The sequence below is a fragment of the Crocodylus porosus genome, unplaced genomic scaffold, assembly GCF_001723895.1.
Source record: "Crocodylus porosus isolate Cpor-Errol unplaced genomic scaffold, CroPor_comp1, whole genome shotgun sequence".
NCBI classification, from domain to species: domain Eukaryota; kingdom Metazoa; phylum Chordata; order Crocodylia; family Crocodylidae; genus Crocodylus; species Crocodylus porosus.
The window spans coordinates 19292321-19309145 of NW_017728928.1; the positions used below are offsets into that span (position 1 = coordinate 19292321).

Here is a 16825-nt window from a genome sequence, read left to right on the forward strand (position 1 = left end):
GGGCCAGCAGTGTGGGGACGCAGTCAGGAAAGCCAACCGCACCTTGTCACGCATCCACAGATGCATCTCGAGCAGGTCCAAGGAGGTGATCCTCCCCCTCCATGCAGCACTGGTCAGGCCGCAGCTGGAGTACTGCGTCCAGTTCTGGGCACCGCACTTCAGGAGGGATGTGCCCAGCATCGAGAGGGTCCAGAGGAGGGCCATTGGCATGATCAGGGGACAGCAGGGCAGGCCCTATGAGGAGAGGCTACAGGACCTGAACCTGTTTAGCTTCCACAAGAGAAGGCTGAGGGGGGATCTGGTGGCTGTCTACAAACTGGCCAAGGGGGACCAGCAGGCAATGGGAGAGTCCCTGTTCCCCCCAAGCACTACTCAGAGTAACAAGGAACAATGGCCATAAGTTGACTGAATAGATTCAAGCTAGATATCAGGCAGCGCTACTTCACAGTCAGGGCGGCTAGGATCTGGAACCAACTTCCAAGGGAAGTGGTGCTCGCCCCTACCCTGGGGGTCTTTAAAAGGAGGCTAGACAGACACCTTGCCAGGGTCGTTTGACCCCAGCATCCTTTCCTGCCATGGCAGGGGGTCGGACTTGAGCAGATCATCAGGTCCCTTCCAACCAGGAAATTATGAGAAGGAGGAGAATGAAGGGGGTGAAATTTCAGGCCATGCTGTTGTGAGCAAGGCAACGCCTCACAAGAGCAAAGCTACAACTCCACAGACACTTCCCCTGCTGCAGCACTGCATGGTGTGGTCTGGAGCATGAGCTGCCTTGTATTGACAGGGAACTTTGTGGGGAGAGGGACAGGAGCACCGAGCAAAGAGCTTCTCCTCCTCCACCACAACCTTGGCATGCGTGCCTAAAACAGCTGGTCCGACCAGAAACCTCCCTCCTCTACCCCTATAATGCAACTCCTCAGACAAGCAGAGCCACTTCCATTGCAAGCCTTTACACTGCTTTACTGCCAGGGAGGAAGTCCCTTGGGTGCAAGCACCCAAGGGATTTGGGTTCAGCTCCTGGCCCTCCTAATGGGTTTCCTGTATGACCCTGGGCAAGTTCCCTGGGCCACAGGCTCTGACACCTCTGCCCCACAACAGCTTGTGGGGCTACTCCGCACGTATGTCAGAGGCCTAGAGCCATGGTGAAAAGGGCTATGAACAAGCCTGTAAATAAACCCCACAAAGCTGTCCTGGCTACCTGGCCCGCTTCCTTCTGGGGGTGACTGTTCCCTGTACCTTGACTGCCTTTTCAAATGGGGATCTGGAGATGTTCGGGAGCATTGTGTTCTACAGGAGGGGGCTACTGCAGTTCATCTTTTGTGGTGGGCAAACCTGTACCTCCCAGCCTGCCTTTTGCATTTGTTCCACAGCATGTTCAAACCTATGTCTAAAACAAAGCTATATGGCAGCTTCACACTCCTTGGTGTGAACTCCAGGAGGATGCTATTGCTTCTCAGAGCAGCACAGATCACATCCTTCTGCAGCTGTATACCTGACCAAGACAGTTCTGAAACATGACTGGCACTTTAATGGGTAGTGTACAAACGATGCTCTCCTGGGGGGCTGCTGTGTAAGACTGAATTAGAAGAACAAGCTACATTAAGATGGATCTATTATTGATAAGGCTGTTTCAGAGTTTTTTTAGGCCTGTGCTTGAGGCAAGTACTCAGAGAATGCTTCCTCACTAACATGCACACGTTCCCTTGTACCCAGAGCCTTCTGGCTGGAATCTGATCCAGCTCTGAGCTGATGGGTTTTATATGTCACTTTTTTGGTCTAACACCTAATAATGGGAGGACACCCAAAGGTTCAACCGGATGGGTGAGCTTGAAGAAACCATCAGGAAAGGAGTGTGGGCAACCACCTCTACCTCCTAAATATAAAAAGTTGGGCTAGGAGTGTCACAAGAGTGTGCTTGCTAAGGACATTTCTAAGGCTTCCTGCTTCCATTCAAGATGACAGCACCTTGAACACCTCCTCCCTTGGGGACCTTGGATCCTGTGTTTCCACTGGTAGCTGGAACCAAGAACTGCAGTGAGGTAACTGGAAGTGAATTAGCTTCATACAAAGGAAAAAGGAGAACAAATGTTTTTTGAACCTCAAGCAAGTACAATGCAGTTCTGGGGTGGGGTTAGGCCACATTTCATCTGAAGCACTTCTAGCAGTTGGATGCAACATACGGGCTGTTCTAGGGTCAAACAGACAAGCTAGTGCAAGAAGCACTTCTTAGATGAGCTACCTGCTGCAGTCAATAGCTAATAAGAACCTGGGTGGCACTGGCACAAGGAGAGGTTCTGCATGACAAACCCTGATGTAATGTTTACTTACGCAAACATTTACTAAACACCATCTGGTGTCTAATTAAGTCACCGTTAGCACGAATCATGGGCTCATACTGCCAGCACAAACCCCGCCAATTAGCATGACATTCCAGCGAGTCTTTGAGTTGCCCCGTCCTTCGCAAGTGCAGGCAGGAGAGGTCCTCCTGCAGGGTCTGGTGATAGGCTGGGTACATTAGGATGGGCAACCGCCTTTGCTCCATGGGATCTCTTGACATTGGCACTGTTCCTATGTTAATCAATCGATGAAGGGTTTTGCCTTTATCTCTGTGCATCATGAAGTCAGCACTGCGGTAGGCAGTGCTGAGTTTTATCTGCAGCCCTGAGGTGAAGGGCTGTAATAAAGGGATTTTCTGCTAAGACTTTAAACACTCTTCTGCATCGCAATCGTTCCTCCACATAAACAGACAAGGAAACCTCTGTCTGAGGGCTCAATCCTCCCCCTGCCTTCCCTGCGCTGTCTCAGTGCATCCGGCAGTGAAGAGGTTTCCAGGCTGCACCCCTAACTATTACAAACAAGGACAGGGAAAATGTCTGAATCAACCTAACCATTCCCCAGTGCCCAACCTCAGGCTTTCACTAGGCTTGGAAAAGGTCACTAATCTTCCTAGGTTGTTTTGTCTCCCCAGCTCTCTCTGCTATTTTTGGAGCCAGGGACCTGAACACCAGCCTAGCCAGAAGCAGGAGGTCGACTAGAAATTGCACAAGGAAGTCAGCTGCAGTGATATTTCTAGACTGAGTCTGCAGATCTGTGCTGGCTGGGGAGTTCCCATGTGGGTCAACCTGCAAATCCCAGACTTTACTGAGCTCTTCTGCAGCTGAGCGTGAAGACTTTTGAGCCCTGCCCAGGAAGCCTGACTTTTTGACAAGCAGCTGTTCACAACATTTGGGATTCCACGTAAGAGGCTGAAATGCAGAACAAAAAGACAGTCTCTGCCCAACACTGTCAAGGCCTTTTCAGAGTCCATTATGGTCTTGGCCTCAACAACATCCTGTAGCAGTGAGTTCCACAGTCTTACCATCTGCAAAAAATAAGCCCTGTTAACAGCTTTGGGGACACCTGGCGGTTTGATTTTCAGAACTGTTGAGCACTTCAACCAAAAGTAGCCATGCTCAGCACTCTGGGAACTCCTGTCTCAGTTTCCTCATTTGGCTGGTAGGTAAGAGGACAATGATTCTAGCCCACACCACATAACCAGATTTTGCTACATTTACCCCCACAGTCCAGTTCCTTGCTCCCCAGATAACTGACTGGTTTTAGTGGGTCCCACTGCATGAGTAAGCCCCTAGCACCATGAAAAGGAACAGCAGAACCATGCCCTGGTTGTTCAAGACATACTCTGAGATCCTTGCTTGGGAGGGGCTAAGAAAGGGCCATATATTTTTATTTCTACCAGTTGGCACAAGCTGATTCCCTGCCTCACTGGCAGGCAGAGAGAGAGACGGGTGCTGGAAGGCTCTCAGACAAAGACGGCTGAGTTCATGGTGCTCAGGGAGCATCCTCCTCATGAACAAATACACCAGTGGAACCAGAAGGCCTGCATGCCTGGAGCTGCTGATGAGCACAGGCCTGTTTTCCTCCCTCCAGGGTGGAACGCAGTTCTGCCTGCCAGCACACACTCCTAGCAGGGCTGTGCTCACGAGGGATGTTCTGGGGGCGCTCCTTTGCACAGCCTTCTTGCTAATGACGCACGTGCTGTGCAGACTCAAAACCCTGCTTTGGTCTTAGGACTGGATGCTCCAAGAGGTTTCTGCTTCTCCATCTGTGCCAGCCCTAGAGGCTGACATGCTCCCTGCCTACTCCTGAAGCAGGGTATTTACTCACCACTGCTCCTTAGCCTGGTCCTGTAGAGGACAAGAGGTCCAAGTCTCTATGGCACTTCAATGGTAAAACCTAGAGCTCCTGAAGTCAACTGCAAAACCCTTATCAGTGCTGATGGAGTCAGGCATTCATTCTGGACCTTCACAGCCTCTGAGATTTACTCCTGTGCTCAGGATCCACACAAGCCCTGGGCACCACTTTATGCCCCACTTAAACTACTACGTGGGCTTGAAGTGGCTGGGGCCAGTGATCTTCATGTCTAGGAGTAACCATGCAGCACTGATAGAAATCCCCAGGACTGGCCACTGCATCAGCTGGGCTCCACGTGAAGCCCTGGAGCAGGTCTTCTCCTCTGATTCTCCAAAGCCGCTGTAGCGAACGGAGACAGGAAACCACAGGCCCAGCCCCAGTCCCACAGAGGATCTGACTCTGTCTGTAAATACAGCAGGGGATGAGCACCCGGGAGGAAGAAGCTATTTAAGCTAAAAGGTCACTGCTGATATAAGACCACCTAGGTATAAACTGGCCCCAAATGAATTTAGGCTGGAAATGAGAAGATGCGTGACCAGCAGGGTGGTGAGGTTCTGGAACAGCAGTCCCATAGGAGTGCCAAAAAAACCAACTGAAGCTGGACCAGTTTAAAGCAATAATATCCCATGGTTGCCTGTGATTGCAGGAGACTGCAGTCCATGGCCCAGGAGGTATCTTCCAGTCCTGTGTTCCTAAGACCAATCTCATGGCCATCCTGATGCACCTGTCTACTGGAGCTTTCCTGCCTTGATATGTAGAGTCATGACTTCCCACAGCTTGTTTATTCCTAAAATCAGTCCTTTGCCTGGGAAATCATATTGGTCTCTAGTATCCCTCATACATCCAGTTTGTGGTAGCTCAATTATTCTATCACAGTCAGGGCTAAGCCCCGAAACGAATTCAGTACTATGTGGTTCTGGATGCAGCGCAGACACAGGAAGCTCATAGTTTACATAAGCAAGACAGACAAGGGGAGGGAGAAAGAAAGCATCATCATCCACATTCTCCAGGCAGGGAACGAAGACACAAAGAGAGTAAGTGATTTGCCTAAGGCTACAGAGGATGTCTGGTGCAGAGCAGAGAACCAAACCCAGTGCCTCAACCACATTGTCTTTTCTGTATACCATGCACTGGAAAAATCTCCAGGGAGCAGACTATTAGAGTTTTATCAATGCGGGAAGAACGACTCTGCTCCATACCCTTTCAGTCTAGAATGGCTGTTTGCCTCTTAGTATGGCTCATCTGTTGCTAATAGGACATCAAACTAGGTATCATGACATTCCCTCATCTAAGCGATTTGGACTTAGCCTGCCTAATTGTTTCTCATGTATGCCTAGCAGCTGTGAAGACTGCACATCAGAGAGGGGGCGAAGTGTCTCTGGGGACCCTGTCCCAGTGAGAGCAAAGCAAATCCCACTTCAATTTCTGTTCATTAAAACTGCAGGGCGACAGCTGTTTCAAGCATGCTGGGGAAAGACTTTGATGTTTCAAGGGTAACTCTGGCTGTCAGAGTCCCTGGCAGCCAAGGATCAGAAAAAGCACTTGCAAATACAATTGAAAAATGTAGCTTTCTGGGATGTGCATGTCCCCACCTCCCTGTGCTTGCAAACAGAGAGTCTGCTACCTGAAAGCCGGGACGAACTGGCCCTGCTGAATGGCAGTGGAGCCTGGAAAGCATACACGCTGTCCCCCTCCATGATGGTGTTCAGGTCCTCCTCATCGTGGAAGGAGCGCTGGAACCCACTGGGATACACCTCTGCCAGGATCACCTGTGGTGGACAAGAAAGGTCTGTGAAGGTTATACTGAAGGTCAGGATCTATCCCATACCCGGTGAGCTTCAATTAATGGCCCCACTACAGCACCACAATGTAATGAAAGTGTGGATGTGGGCCTATGGTATTAAACCAGTGACCTCTACAAATCAACTCCCAATGCAAAACTACCCTAGCTCATGGGCTGAGTCTGCTGCAATCAGACACAAAATGGGGGCTAGTTCATATACTCACCTTCACATTGTAATGCTGCCCTACAACGTGATGAGATGATAGTATCTTGAACTTATGGCCTGATGTAAGTGTGTCACTGAAATAAAGGTCAGGTCCCTGCTTGCATTGTTAGCCTTAGCTGGGTGGAGCAGGTTTCCCCCATGCCTCCGTGGCTGCTGCCATACTCAGGGCTGCTCTGAATCGAGTGACCCCCTGGTAGACCCCTGCCAGCTCCCTGATTTGAGTTTAGGAAGGGGATACAGGGAAATCTGTCTCTGACTTACCTGGTCAGGTGTGATTTTGCCTTCTTCTGCCACCATTTCCCTCAGTTTTGCCACTGTGCTAAAAAGGGGAACGGCAAGGCCTACCCGCAGAAACCTCTGGCTCTTGGACTGGAAGACTAAGGTGACATTCAAGGGCCTGAAAAAACAAGAGCAGAGAAGTTACAGAAAGGGCAGCAACTAGTTAACAAGCCTGTCTTAAAGGCAGCTCCCGGTGTCTGGACAGCCTCTATCCCCCAGGCACTCCAAATCTTGTTTGTGCCAAGCATTATCAAATTCAGTATGTTCCCACTCACTCTGCAAGAAGTCAGACCCATGGAGTACCAGGCACTCGAACAGGATTACGCTCAACCTCCAAGTGCTACAGTAACAGCCATCAACATGTCGGGCAAGGCTGTGCTATTGACAATCACAGGCACCCGCTGCTAGAGCATCTGGGAGCTGTGAGAATGCACTGAGGCAGGTTAGCCGAAGGATGGGTACCAGCATCTAGTTTTCCCGGGTCATGTTGGTTCCTGGAGCGGCATCAGCTGGGTCCCCTGGAAGCCCTGGGCTACACGTGCTGGCCACCTCAGGGCAGAGTGTTCAGCCCTGGTATGTAGGGTTGTTCAGACTTGGATTTCTCACAAATCTCCTGTTGCCCCCTTAGCCCAGGCCTTGTGCTGACAAACCAGACAGACCATTTGCCCACACAGTCAGTGTGCAGGTCTGCACCAGCACATGATGAAGAGCTGCCAGAGGAGGGATGCTGAAAGCCCAGGAAGAGCAAGCAAATGGCGGACTGGCTTTGAACCCAGGCTTTCAAGGGGGTATGCACAGTAAACCAATAATGTTACGCGTCTCCTGCATTTCAACCCACCCCGGCGCAGTACCCCAACACCTGCCAGCTCAAATTCCCCCTCCCCATTCACTCCTTGAACACCCCATTATATAGCCCAGGTTTTCATTTCCTGCTGTACGCAGCCTGAGCTGCTCACCCCACCCCATGCAGATTGTGACCTGAGCTCCCACTGTCCCGGGGTCTCCCTCATCCTGGCCTTCCCCCTCAAGCTCTGGACAGTATTCTCCATTAAGGAAGATGAGGAATGGGTTGATGGGGCAGCCATTGCATACAGCATCTTCCTCAGAGCTGCTCACATTGCTTTGCTGTCTGGCAAAGAGGCACATGAGATACATCCAGCAGAGAGTGGAGCCACGCTCCTTCCCAGCACATTCCTCACCCTCACTCAGCCTGTGCTCTTGACCCTTCTTCCATAGCCTGCCAGCTCTGATCTCCAGCACAGCAAGAACCACAGGCTGGGTTCATCAAAGAGAGGAGCCGATGCAGACATCCCTCATCTGCAGAATTTCAGCAAATTAACAGCTTCCTGCTTGTTTTTCTTTGGCTCTCAGCTGGTGCCTCCCTGGGTGGCTGAGCTGCATTGCGTCAGCGGGAGCTCAACAGCAAAGCTTTCTACCTGCCCTGCCCAGTACCTGGCACACTCGCAGGGCTCCATCTGCAAGGGTCGGAGAGGAGAAACAGGATTGATCCCCATCAAAGAGAAGCCTCTTGTCCATCTGGCCCCATCAGCATAATTTCTGAGCATCTGTTTCATAACACCCCCTTCTCGAGGCAGGGCCGTGCCTATATCTCCAGCATACAGATGGGAACTGAGACATATCACCAGGGTGATGTGCCTGGCACTGAGGAGCTCAAGCATGTCCCAGTTACCCGTCTGCAGGTATGCTCCAAACTTAGAAATAAAATCAGGGAGGCCACTGCAGACTTGTCCCTCTGCAGACTCAAGCCCTTGATTTGTAGAAGGCTTCGCTGTTGAACTTCCAAGTTTGCAGCAAGCATACAGGACAGACTGAAGCCCACAGCACTAGGCCCTGCCACCCTGGCAGCATAGGTGAGCTCCAAGACACTGTGACTTCTTCAGGTCACACGGGGAGTCTGTGGAAGAGCAGGGAACTGAACTCAAGTCACCTGAAGTCCCAGCCTAGTCCCTAACCACTGTATACTCCCTCCATGGCAGAAGACAGGGCATGGTGGTACCTTAGAGACTAACTGAATCAGAAACATGTGAGCTTTCTGGCAAAATCCCTACCAGATGCTTCTGATGAAGTAGGCTGTCACCTACAAAAGCTTATGCCTCTCCAAACCAATTAGTCTCTGAGGTACCACCCTGCCCCGCTGTCTGCTTGACTTCAGACTAACAGGATGAACTACTTCTCTCTTCTACCTATTTAAAGAGTAAAGACTTAATTCACCAGAGCGCCCCAAGGGATGACGAGGTCGAACAGTCACAAACTCCTGCAAGACCGTTTCAGGCTGGACATAAGGAAGAATTTCTTTACTGTCTGAGCCCCCAAGGTCTGGAACAGTCTGCCAGCAGAGGTGGTTCAAGCACCTACATTGAACACCTTCAAGAGTAAATTGGATGCTTATCTTGCTGGGATCCTATGACCCCAGCTGACTTCCTGCCCTTTGGGCAGGTGGCTGGACTCGATGATCTCCCGAGGTCCCTTCCAGCCCTAATGTCTATGAAATCTATTAAATTAATCTGTCCTTGTTCTAGGTTGCAAGATCCTCAAAAGGAGGTAATATAGTTGTTTTTTCTGTCTATACTCAAGGACATGCCAGAGAGAGCCATCCATGAGTGAACCTCTGGGTTTAAGTCCCAGCAGACATTGGCATATCCCAGTCATAATCCTCAGCCTGGGCTGCAGCCAATATTGAATGGTTCTGAGGAAGCCTTAAAACAAAAACCTTGCATGTATAGCAGCAAGAGGGTAAAAAATGTTGAGTCTCCAAGGGACAATAACTCATCACAAGTTCACATTCAGCACTGAACCATTTGGATTCTGCTACTCGGTACCATGGCCTATTGTTTGGGCACACTGCATCAGGCATACATGGTCTAGCAAAACACCTTTTTGGTTTCCTGGTCAGACTTCCTATTTTGGTGTCCTGAATGCAGTCCACCTCCCAGAAATTATAGGAGGACCTGGTGGGGCCAAAAAGCACCTGTCATTATAAGTCTAGAGCTGGCCTGGTCTGACCTTTTCCCAGGGTCATACTGGGATTTCATGTCATCACCTGAGTGCACTGACTTTTTCACAATGCTTTCTAATGGTTCATGAGCATGGGGTATTGGTTTTCTCCAATTTAAAAAAAAACAAACAATTTTTGGTTAAAAAAAAAAAGTAACCCCAAATCTGCATTTTCCCATGATTAAAATAAAACACCACTATCTATATCTCTCTTTAAATCATAAAAGAAATTAACCCCAAAGCCACATTTTTCTAACCAAAAGTTGGGATTTTTTTTTTTTTTTTTAAATCGGAGAAAACCAGGATCCCTGCTCATGAGCATACCTCACAGCCACCTTGTGCCAAAGGTGAACTGATGGAACGGCTCCATGCCAAAGAGCACAGCCCTGATCTTCATGCCTGTCTGAGCATACCCTGTCTGCGTTCATCAGGACTCTACTAGCAAATCTGGGGGTTGCTGGTTTGCAGCCACGCTGTCCCTTAGTCTATACAGGAAGGATTCTACGGTTGCCCCAGCTGCTCCACTAGGCTGCAGGATGTCAGGATTGGTGCATACTTTATGATTTGCTTTACTCTTTGAATGCCAGTTCTTGAGCCCTGATCATTCCCAGGATGCAGCATTATGCGATAACTGGCTCAAGGGCTCACAGGCTTCTGACAGATGTCAGAAAACTGAGAAAGATCCCTGGCCCACCTTTTAACTTGCTGTATTTTCCTCACATCCTGTGGTCCAGACATCTCCTCGCTGGCTCTCAGTCTCTCAGAGTCCCATAGAAGTGAACAGAGTTCCAGCCAAAAGCTACTAGCAATTTGGCAGAATCTGTGACAAGGTTAAACATTTAGGGTTTTTTCGAACAGCATGGGGATCAACTGTGCTGGCTCTGCCCCTGCTCCATGCAGCTAGCATTCAGCTATAGTGAGTCTGTGCTGTGGCAGATAAACCTGGAAATTTTTAATTCAGCCTTCCCAAAACAAAGTGCATGTCTTATTTGGGGTGGGGGTGGCATGCAGGTCAATATGGTAACGTGATTTTGTTTCCCACACTTGTACCATGGCATATTGCCTTGGCACTCTTCTTCCACCTTACATATGTACACTGACCCACGATGCCTGAACTCACACTTACTGTCCTGCTTCCTGGGTTCTTTTGCCTAGAGCCTGTGAAGTTGTTTTGCATCTGTGGCTGTCATTCTTTTGATCTTTTCCCTATGTAGTTAAGATATCCTTTCTGTTTGGAGGTGTTTCTCCAGAGTTAGATCCACTTCTCCCAACAATCCCTCCAGAAAACTGTAATTACACGTCCCACAAATTAAGCTGTCTCCAACTAAGGAATCTTAAATGGCCCCAAATTGCACAGAGATACCAGAATCCTCAGACCACAAGCATCTTTTGCTTCTTCTGTTGCATGATTTCAGTCTCTGAACACCTCACTGTGTCTGGAGTTACATTACTCTTCAAACATCCTTATCAGCTGGTCCAGTGTTAGGCATTAATTCTAGCAGCAGTGTCTCTCTGACTCTGGTCCTTTCCCCTCAACAGATAGTGAAAAAGTTTTACCTTTGCGCTCTCAGATCTGGCCACCACAGTCAGCTCTGCACAGAGATTCAGTTCTTGCTTCCATACTTAAGAAAGGTTTTTTGCCTGGAAATCCTGTATGCATGATTGTCCGACCATCTCCCGGCTGGGTTCCCTTCCCAGCTCTGCTGCTGACTCAGAACAAGTCACTTAACGTCTTTGTGTCTTTTTCTTCCCTCCTAGCTCTTGTATGCTTCATCTAAGGACTGTTCAACCACCAATCTGAGAGCCATATCCAGCCCCCAAGGGGTTAACCTGCAGCCCCCAAGCTCCTGGTCTAAGTGCTGCTCCCCTCACTGCCCCAGCTGCTGCTGTTACTAGCAGTGGGGTCTTCAGGGCCCTCCCTCTCCCCCGTGCCAGAGGGGGGAACCAAGGAAGCCTCCAGCCAGCAAGGTACAAAGGGGTTGCATGCAATGTGGTGGCGGGTGTGGGGAGCTCTTCTTGTTATTTTGCTGGAAACTTTCCATTTTCCTTTAAAGGCTCCTGGCTCCAGCATCCCCAGCCTGGCTCCTAAAAGCAGTGTATTCCTTTGTGCTCTGCAGCTGGACTCATTCTGGTCAAACAGCATCTTTCCATTGACTTTGGCAAGTTGGCTCAGGACCTTAGTGTAGGACACAGCAGCATGCCTGCTTTCAAGCATGTCACAAAGGGCCTTACCTTGGGCACCAGGATCCATACTGGCTATGCATGCACTGATGTCTAAAGTGGTCTTGGTGACCTGCATATCACACGGATGCCGGCAGTCAGAATACAACAGGGAGGCAGAGGAGATTATCCCACCAACCCCTGCCAAGACAACAGCTCCTCTCCTTGGGGGAGATACTCAGGGAAAGTGGCTAGTAGGATGCACTTGATGAGGGCTCCCTGGCTTTTGAATGTTTTCAATTTCTCAGCCTAGAACTGGTGATGTCAAGACATGCCATAAGAGCCCAACTGCACTTTCAAGGGCAGAGTAGGACTTGTTTCCAGGAGCTGCCTCACTGCAAATGCAGTACTGGCAGTCCCAGCACCCTGGCCAAGCTTATTTGGTGGACTGCTTGGGAGTCAGCCACACACTGGCTTGCTGGTGGCCCCACGCAAGCTGCATTGCTTTATTATTGCTTGTACCACAGCAGCATCTTGAGGCCTGAGCTCCACTGCTATAGGTACCATTCTGCCTTATAAAAAGATATTCCCCACCCCAGAGTCCAACCTGCCCCTACCTCAGTTTTCTTTGCCTGGAGGTAGAGATGGAGAGAGTGATGCTTGCATACCTGTGTAAAGCTCTCCGAGATCTTCAGTGACAAGGGCTCTGAGGTAAGTACGATTATGTCTCTGTTTATTACTGGTACCTCTCTGTTTAGGGTCTTCATCTTGGATTCACTTCAGAGTCCCTCTCACCCAGCAACTGGGTTTGCAACACAGAGCGAGTAAACAGTGCCTTTGTTTAGATACTAACAGATCCCAAAGTGGCTGTTGCCAAGATCTTCAGTGATATAAATGGCCTGTTAATTAAACATCATCATGAGTAATACCGGGGGACTTGGGATGACTTCAAATAATTCAGGGAAGCTTCCTTTTACTGTATCCCAAACAGCAGGGATGGACAACAGCAGCATTTCTGGAACGGCAAAAAGAGCAGTGCAGAGGGGACTGGGTCACTAGTCTTAGCCAGCATGTGCCCCTAACCCCCAGGAGCGATGGCTGAGTAGCAAGGGCAATAAATAACAGTGGAGGCAGAGCAGGGAGAGGCAGAAAGAGATCCCTCCTCTGTCACCTAGGCATCCCTCAAGGCCTTTGTTTGGCCAGGATCGGGCCCCCAGTTGACAAGGCACCGGGGCACCGAACGCGGACACTGCCGCCTGGAGCGGCATAAGCACAAACATGTTAAAGATTGCAAATCATTCAGACGGTCCAAGAATGGGAGTATATAAACTAACAGACCTGTCTGTGACTGGGAGACAAGGAATGACAGCCTGGTACCGGAATGGGAGGGGAACTGGAGCAAAAAGGGCATGGGGATCCAGCTAGAGGAAAACACTGTGGAAACTGGAGAGAAGCACCCCAGGAAAGGGGGCACACATCTGAACATGGTATGTCCAAGCACACGGCATGCTCCCAATAACAAGGCATGCCACACTTGTTGAAGAGGTGACAGGTGCACGACTGGGTGGAACTGAAATTCCCCTGTTCCACTATGCACCACAGCAGGGGAAAGCTGCAATTATCTGACCACGAAAGTCTCAGGCCACTGATGGGAATTTCCTGTGGTGGCCCCTTCTCAGGCATCTCGCCCTCTTCTTTTCCAACTTCCTGCTAATGTCCAATATTTTTTTTTTTTTAATGGGCAGAGTCTGGTTTTGATTAAATTGCTTCAGGACTCCAGGGCCCCAAGAAGAAATGGAATTTTGTGCTTTCAAAGGAGGCAGAAAGAGGTGGAAATAATGGCTTGTGTCACAGAATCATAGAAGATTAGGGTTGGAAGGGACTTGATCTGTCATCTGTCACCACGGAGAACAGTCAGTGTCAATGACGCCAAGACGGCTGGAGACTTCCTTCAGAGCTGCGCCAAGAGTGAATTGTGAGTACTGCAGCGAGCATGAGGCTTAAGGATGCAATATACTTACAGAGCCCTACATACAGGTGAGATTTGCTTTCCTAGATGCTAGGCAGTGCCCTGAAACAGGCCAGAGGCTGCAAGTCCCTACAAGCCCCTTCTTTATTACCTGTTTTTGGAAGAAAGTTGTAACTTTAAAGAGCAGCCTGGAATTCAGCCCTGCTATTTTTCTGGTTCTTCCTGCCCAGCTGGCCATTCACTCATATTGCTAAGTAGCTTTGTTTGCACTGCATGCTGATTAATGTCTCCAGGCAGGAACTGACCTAGTACATCTCCTGGCAGGCTTAGGGAGGAGCCATCAGTGCACCAAACACCACCACAGTGATGTCAAGACACTGAGACATCAAGAACGGGCACGAAATAGGTACACATCTGTGACTTCAAGCTGGACAGCTGTGACACCTGGGCAACATGAGGATGGAGTTTCACCTGTGGCTGATGCTGGAAGCAGCAATGGTCTGACATCAATCCAGGTACTCCATACAGCTCCCCTGAGCAGAGGGAAGCAAGAGCAGTCTTTGCTGCTATGCCATCAGGAATCCCATACAGACCCTGGCACCAAAATGACTGCACTGTCACCCCCCACCCAATTCTCTTGGCATTCAGGGTATAAGACCCAGGGGGCCTCTGCAAAGATTAGGAAAGCATCATCATTCCATACAGGGAGTCCCCTCTCCTTCGGTCACATCCTGTCTCTTAATATATCAGAGCATCCCAATTACTGTGCTAGGAGAGCACTGGCTGGAGGCTTCACAACTACATACGCACAAAAAGAAAGGCCTGGTCTGACCACAAAGCCAGGCTAGGGCTTAGCCAGAAACTCAGAGCCAGCCATCCTCCATTGTCACACCCTACCATGAGGAGTGCCAGCCAAAGTACAGCCATGGATGCCCACCCTGGCAGAGACTGGTGCTGACCTAGCTTGGTCCTTACTCCAATGTAAAGACTAGGGAAGCTCTTCTCTGATAGCCAGTGCCATGCTCAGAGTTGTCAAGGTGCAGTTTGGGTTCTGAAATCTCATTCAGCCACATTGCAAACAGCTGGGAGGTGGCATCACCTATATATCCCACGAGGGCTGTTGTTCACTCTTGGCTAGTATGGGTTCCTTTTGTGCATTATCCCTCCCTCCCTGCCAACAGGCTCAGCTTTGCCTGACAGAGAAAAGCTGCTGCCAGATCATGCTTTCCCTAATTGCAGCACTTACATTTCATTTAGCAGTGGTGCCAGGCAGCCTGACAATAGCATTATTGTACAGAGACACTCATGGCATTTGACTGCTGACAGTAAAATAGAACATCCCCTCCCTCACTGAGCTCTCAGATGCTGCTGTGCCTGCAGTGCACTCCAACCCCATTCTTCTTTAACCTTTAAAATGAATGAGCAAGCTTTATTGTCCACTGGCTGACAGCAGCTAATGCCAGGCTAGCAGGGGCAGCCCCTGGTGCCAGGGCCTTGAATGCGGCCAGCGAGATGGCATGGTCTGCAGTGCTCTGCTGCACTGGAGCCAACTGGTCTGCCAGCCAGACACTGCATTGGCAGGACCCCATGATATCATCCCCTTTAGATGGAGAGGGAGCAGAAGAACCAGCTTGCCTATGCTGTGCTCACCTTCCAGGGAGAGCAGGTTGGGCTACTGAGGGCAGGAGGGTTCAGAAACATGAGAGGTCTCCATTGCCACATCCCAACACCTTCACAAGCTCAAACAGAGCTGAACTTCACCAGAAACAGTCAAAGTGAAGTGGGGCTTCCCGGGCAGAGAATGCTGATGCACTCACCCCAGGGCACACACCAGACTGGCTGCCTTTGGGGTTCAATTCAAAGTACTGCTGTCTGTTGCATTTCTCTGGCCTTCAGTACTGTGGTGACTGAGCGGCAGTCTCCTTGCTGTTACCCACCTGACCTCAACACCCTGTGAGGCTAGGCAGTGCCATTATCTGCACCATACAGATGGGAGCTGAGATATTTAAGTCTTGTGTACAGCTGGAGTTATTCAAGGCTTGATACTGTATTTACTCAAATACGACTTGCACCTTTCTTCCAAAAAAGAACTGCTGGGAATGTGCGTGCATCTCTTAAATGAGGAACTGCAGGGAGCAGAGGGCTCAATCCTGCTGAAACCAAGCTACCCGGCCCCTGTTCTCAAGCTGGATGGACCCTCAGCTGCCCTGGAAGGTGCTGCTGTATGCCCACCCAGCTGCGCTTGAGAAGAGAAGCCAGACAATTCGGTTCAGACAGCAGCGCCTGCTTCATTCTGCAGGAACAAGGTTAACAGAGCAGCCACAGGTTTTTGGTCCCATCCCTACTACAGCTGTCTGCGCCTTCTCCATGAAAATAATGTTCTTAGTGGTATTTTCAGAGCAAGATCTTTGTTTCTTTATTCCATCTTCCAAAAACAAGATGAACATCTTTTTCAGGGACATGTGGCGTGTGAAAAAATACGGTATCCCTGAATGGCTCTTTGCAGAAACAAGTCCTGACCTATGTAAGACCATATTTCCTAGGTGTAGCATGTCCTCCTCACATACTAGCTCCAAGACAGGCTGTGTACATGCATAATTAGTTTATAAGCTGACTAATGTGAGTGTGCCTTGGTCAGTGCCCCCCAGTGAAGTGATAACTGCAGCTGTTATCACCCTGGAGACTACCTGTCTGTCTGGTATATCCATGCTCTGCAGCTGAAGCAACTGACAACTGCAGGGGAGCACCTATTAGGACCCAGAGCTGAGGGGTGGGGAAGGAAGAGTTTATGAAGCAGGTTCATGCAGACCTTCAAGGGCCTGCGGAAAAAGAGAAATTAGGTACAGAGCAGAACCCATATTTATCTTGGGCTTCTACTTCAGTCGGACTCAGAAAGTGGTGGACCATGTACATCTGTCCAAACAGCTAATTATCTGGCCCACTGGGCTGCTGCATCTAGCGAAATAAGGGATTGTGTCAGGTCTACAACAGCTCTGAGCTCAGATTGGAAGCCAGGAAAGAAAATGGCTGGGCAAAAGCCTGTGTCCTGTAGACATACTGGATAACCCTCTCACTATGAGGACTCCATCGTACTCTGGCAGGCAAGAAGATCTCTCTCAGCCATGCTGCCACTGGAGCCCTAGCTTCCGACTCAACACTGGTGACAGGTCCCTAGATAATCCCCCCAGACTGCATCCATAGC

The 16825-nt window shown here is 49.8% G+C and overlaps 1 protein-coding gene across 1 annotated transcript in view; it reads right to left on the bottom strand.

Annotated features, from left to right (window-relative positions):
- USP43 (ubiquitin specific peptidase 43) overlaps positions 1 to 16825 on the bottom strand; it is a gene marked incomplete at its 5' end in the record, with an annotated part of 191878 nt that overhangs the window by 69422 nt on the left and 105631 nt on the right. Inside the window, 2 exons of the mRNA XM_019542826.1 lie at positions 5816 to 5960; positions 6462 to 6597. Of these exons, the coding sequence (XP_019398371.1) occupies positions 5816 to 5960; positions 6462 to 6597 (281 nt within the window). The remainder of the gene's footprint in view (positions 1 to 5815; positions 5961 to 6461; positions 6598 to 16825) is intronic.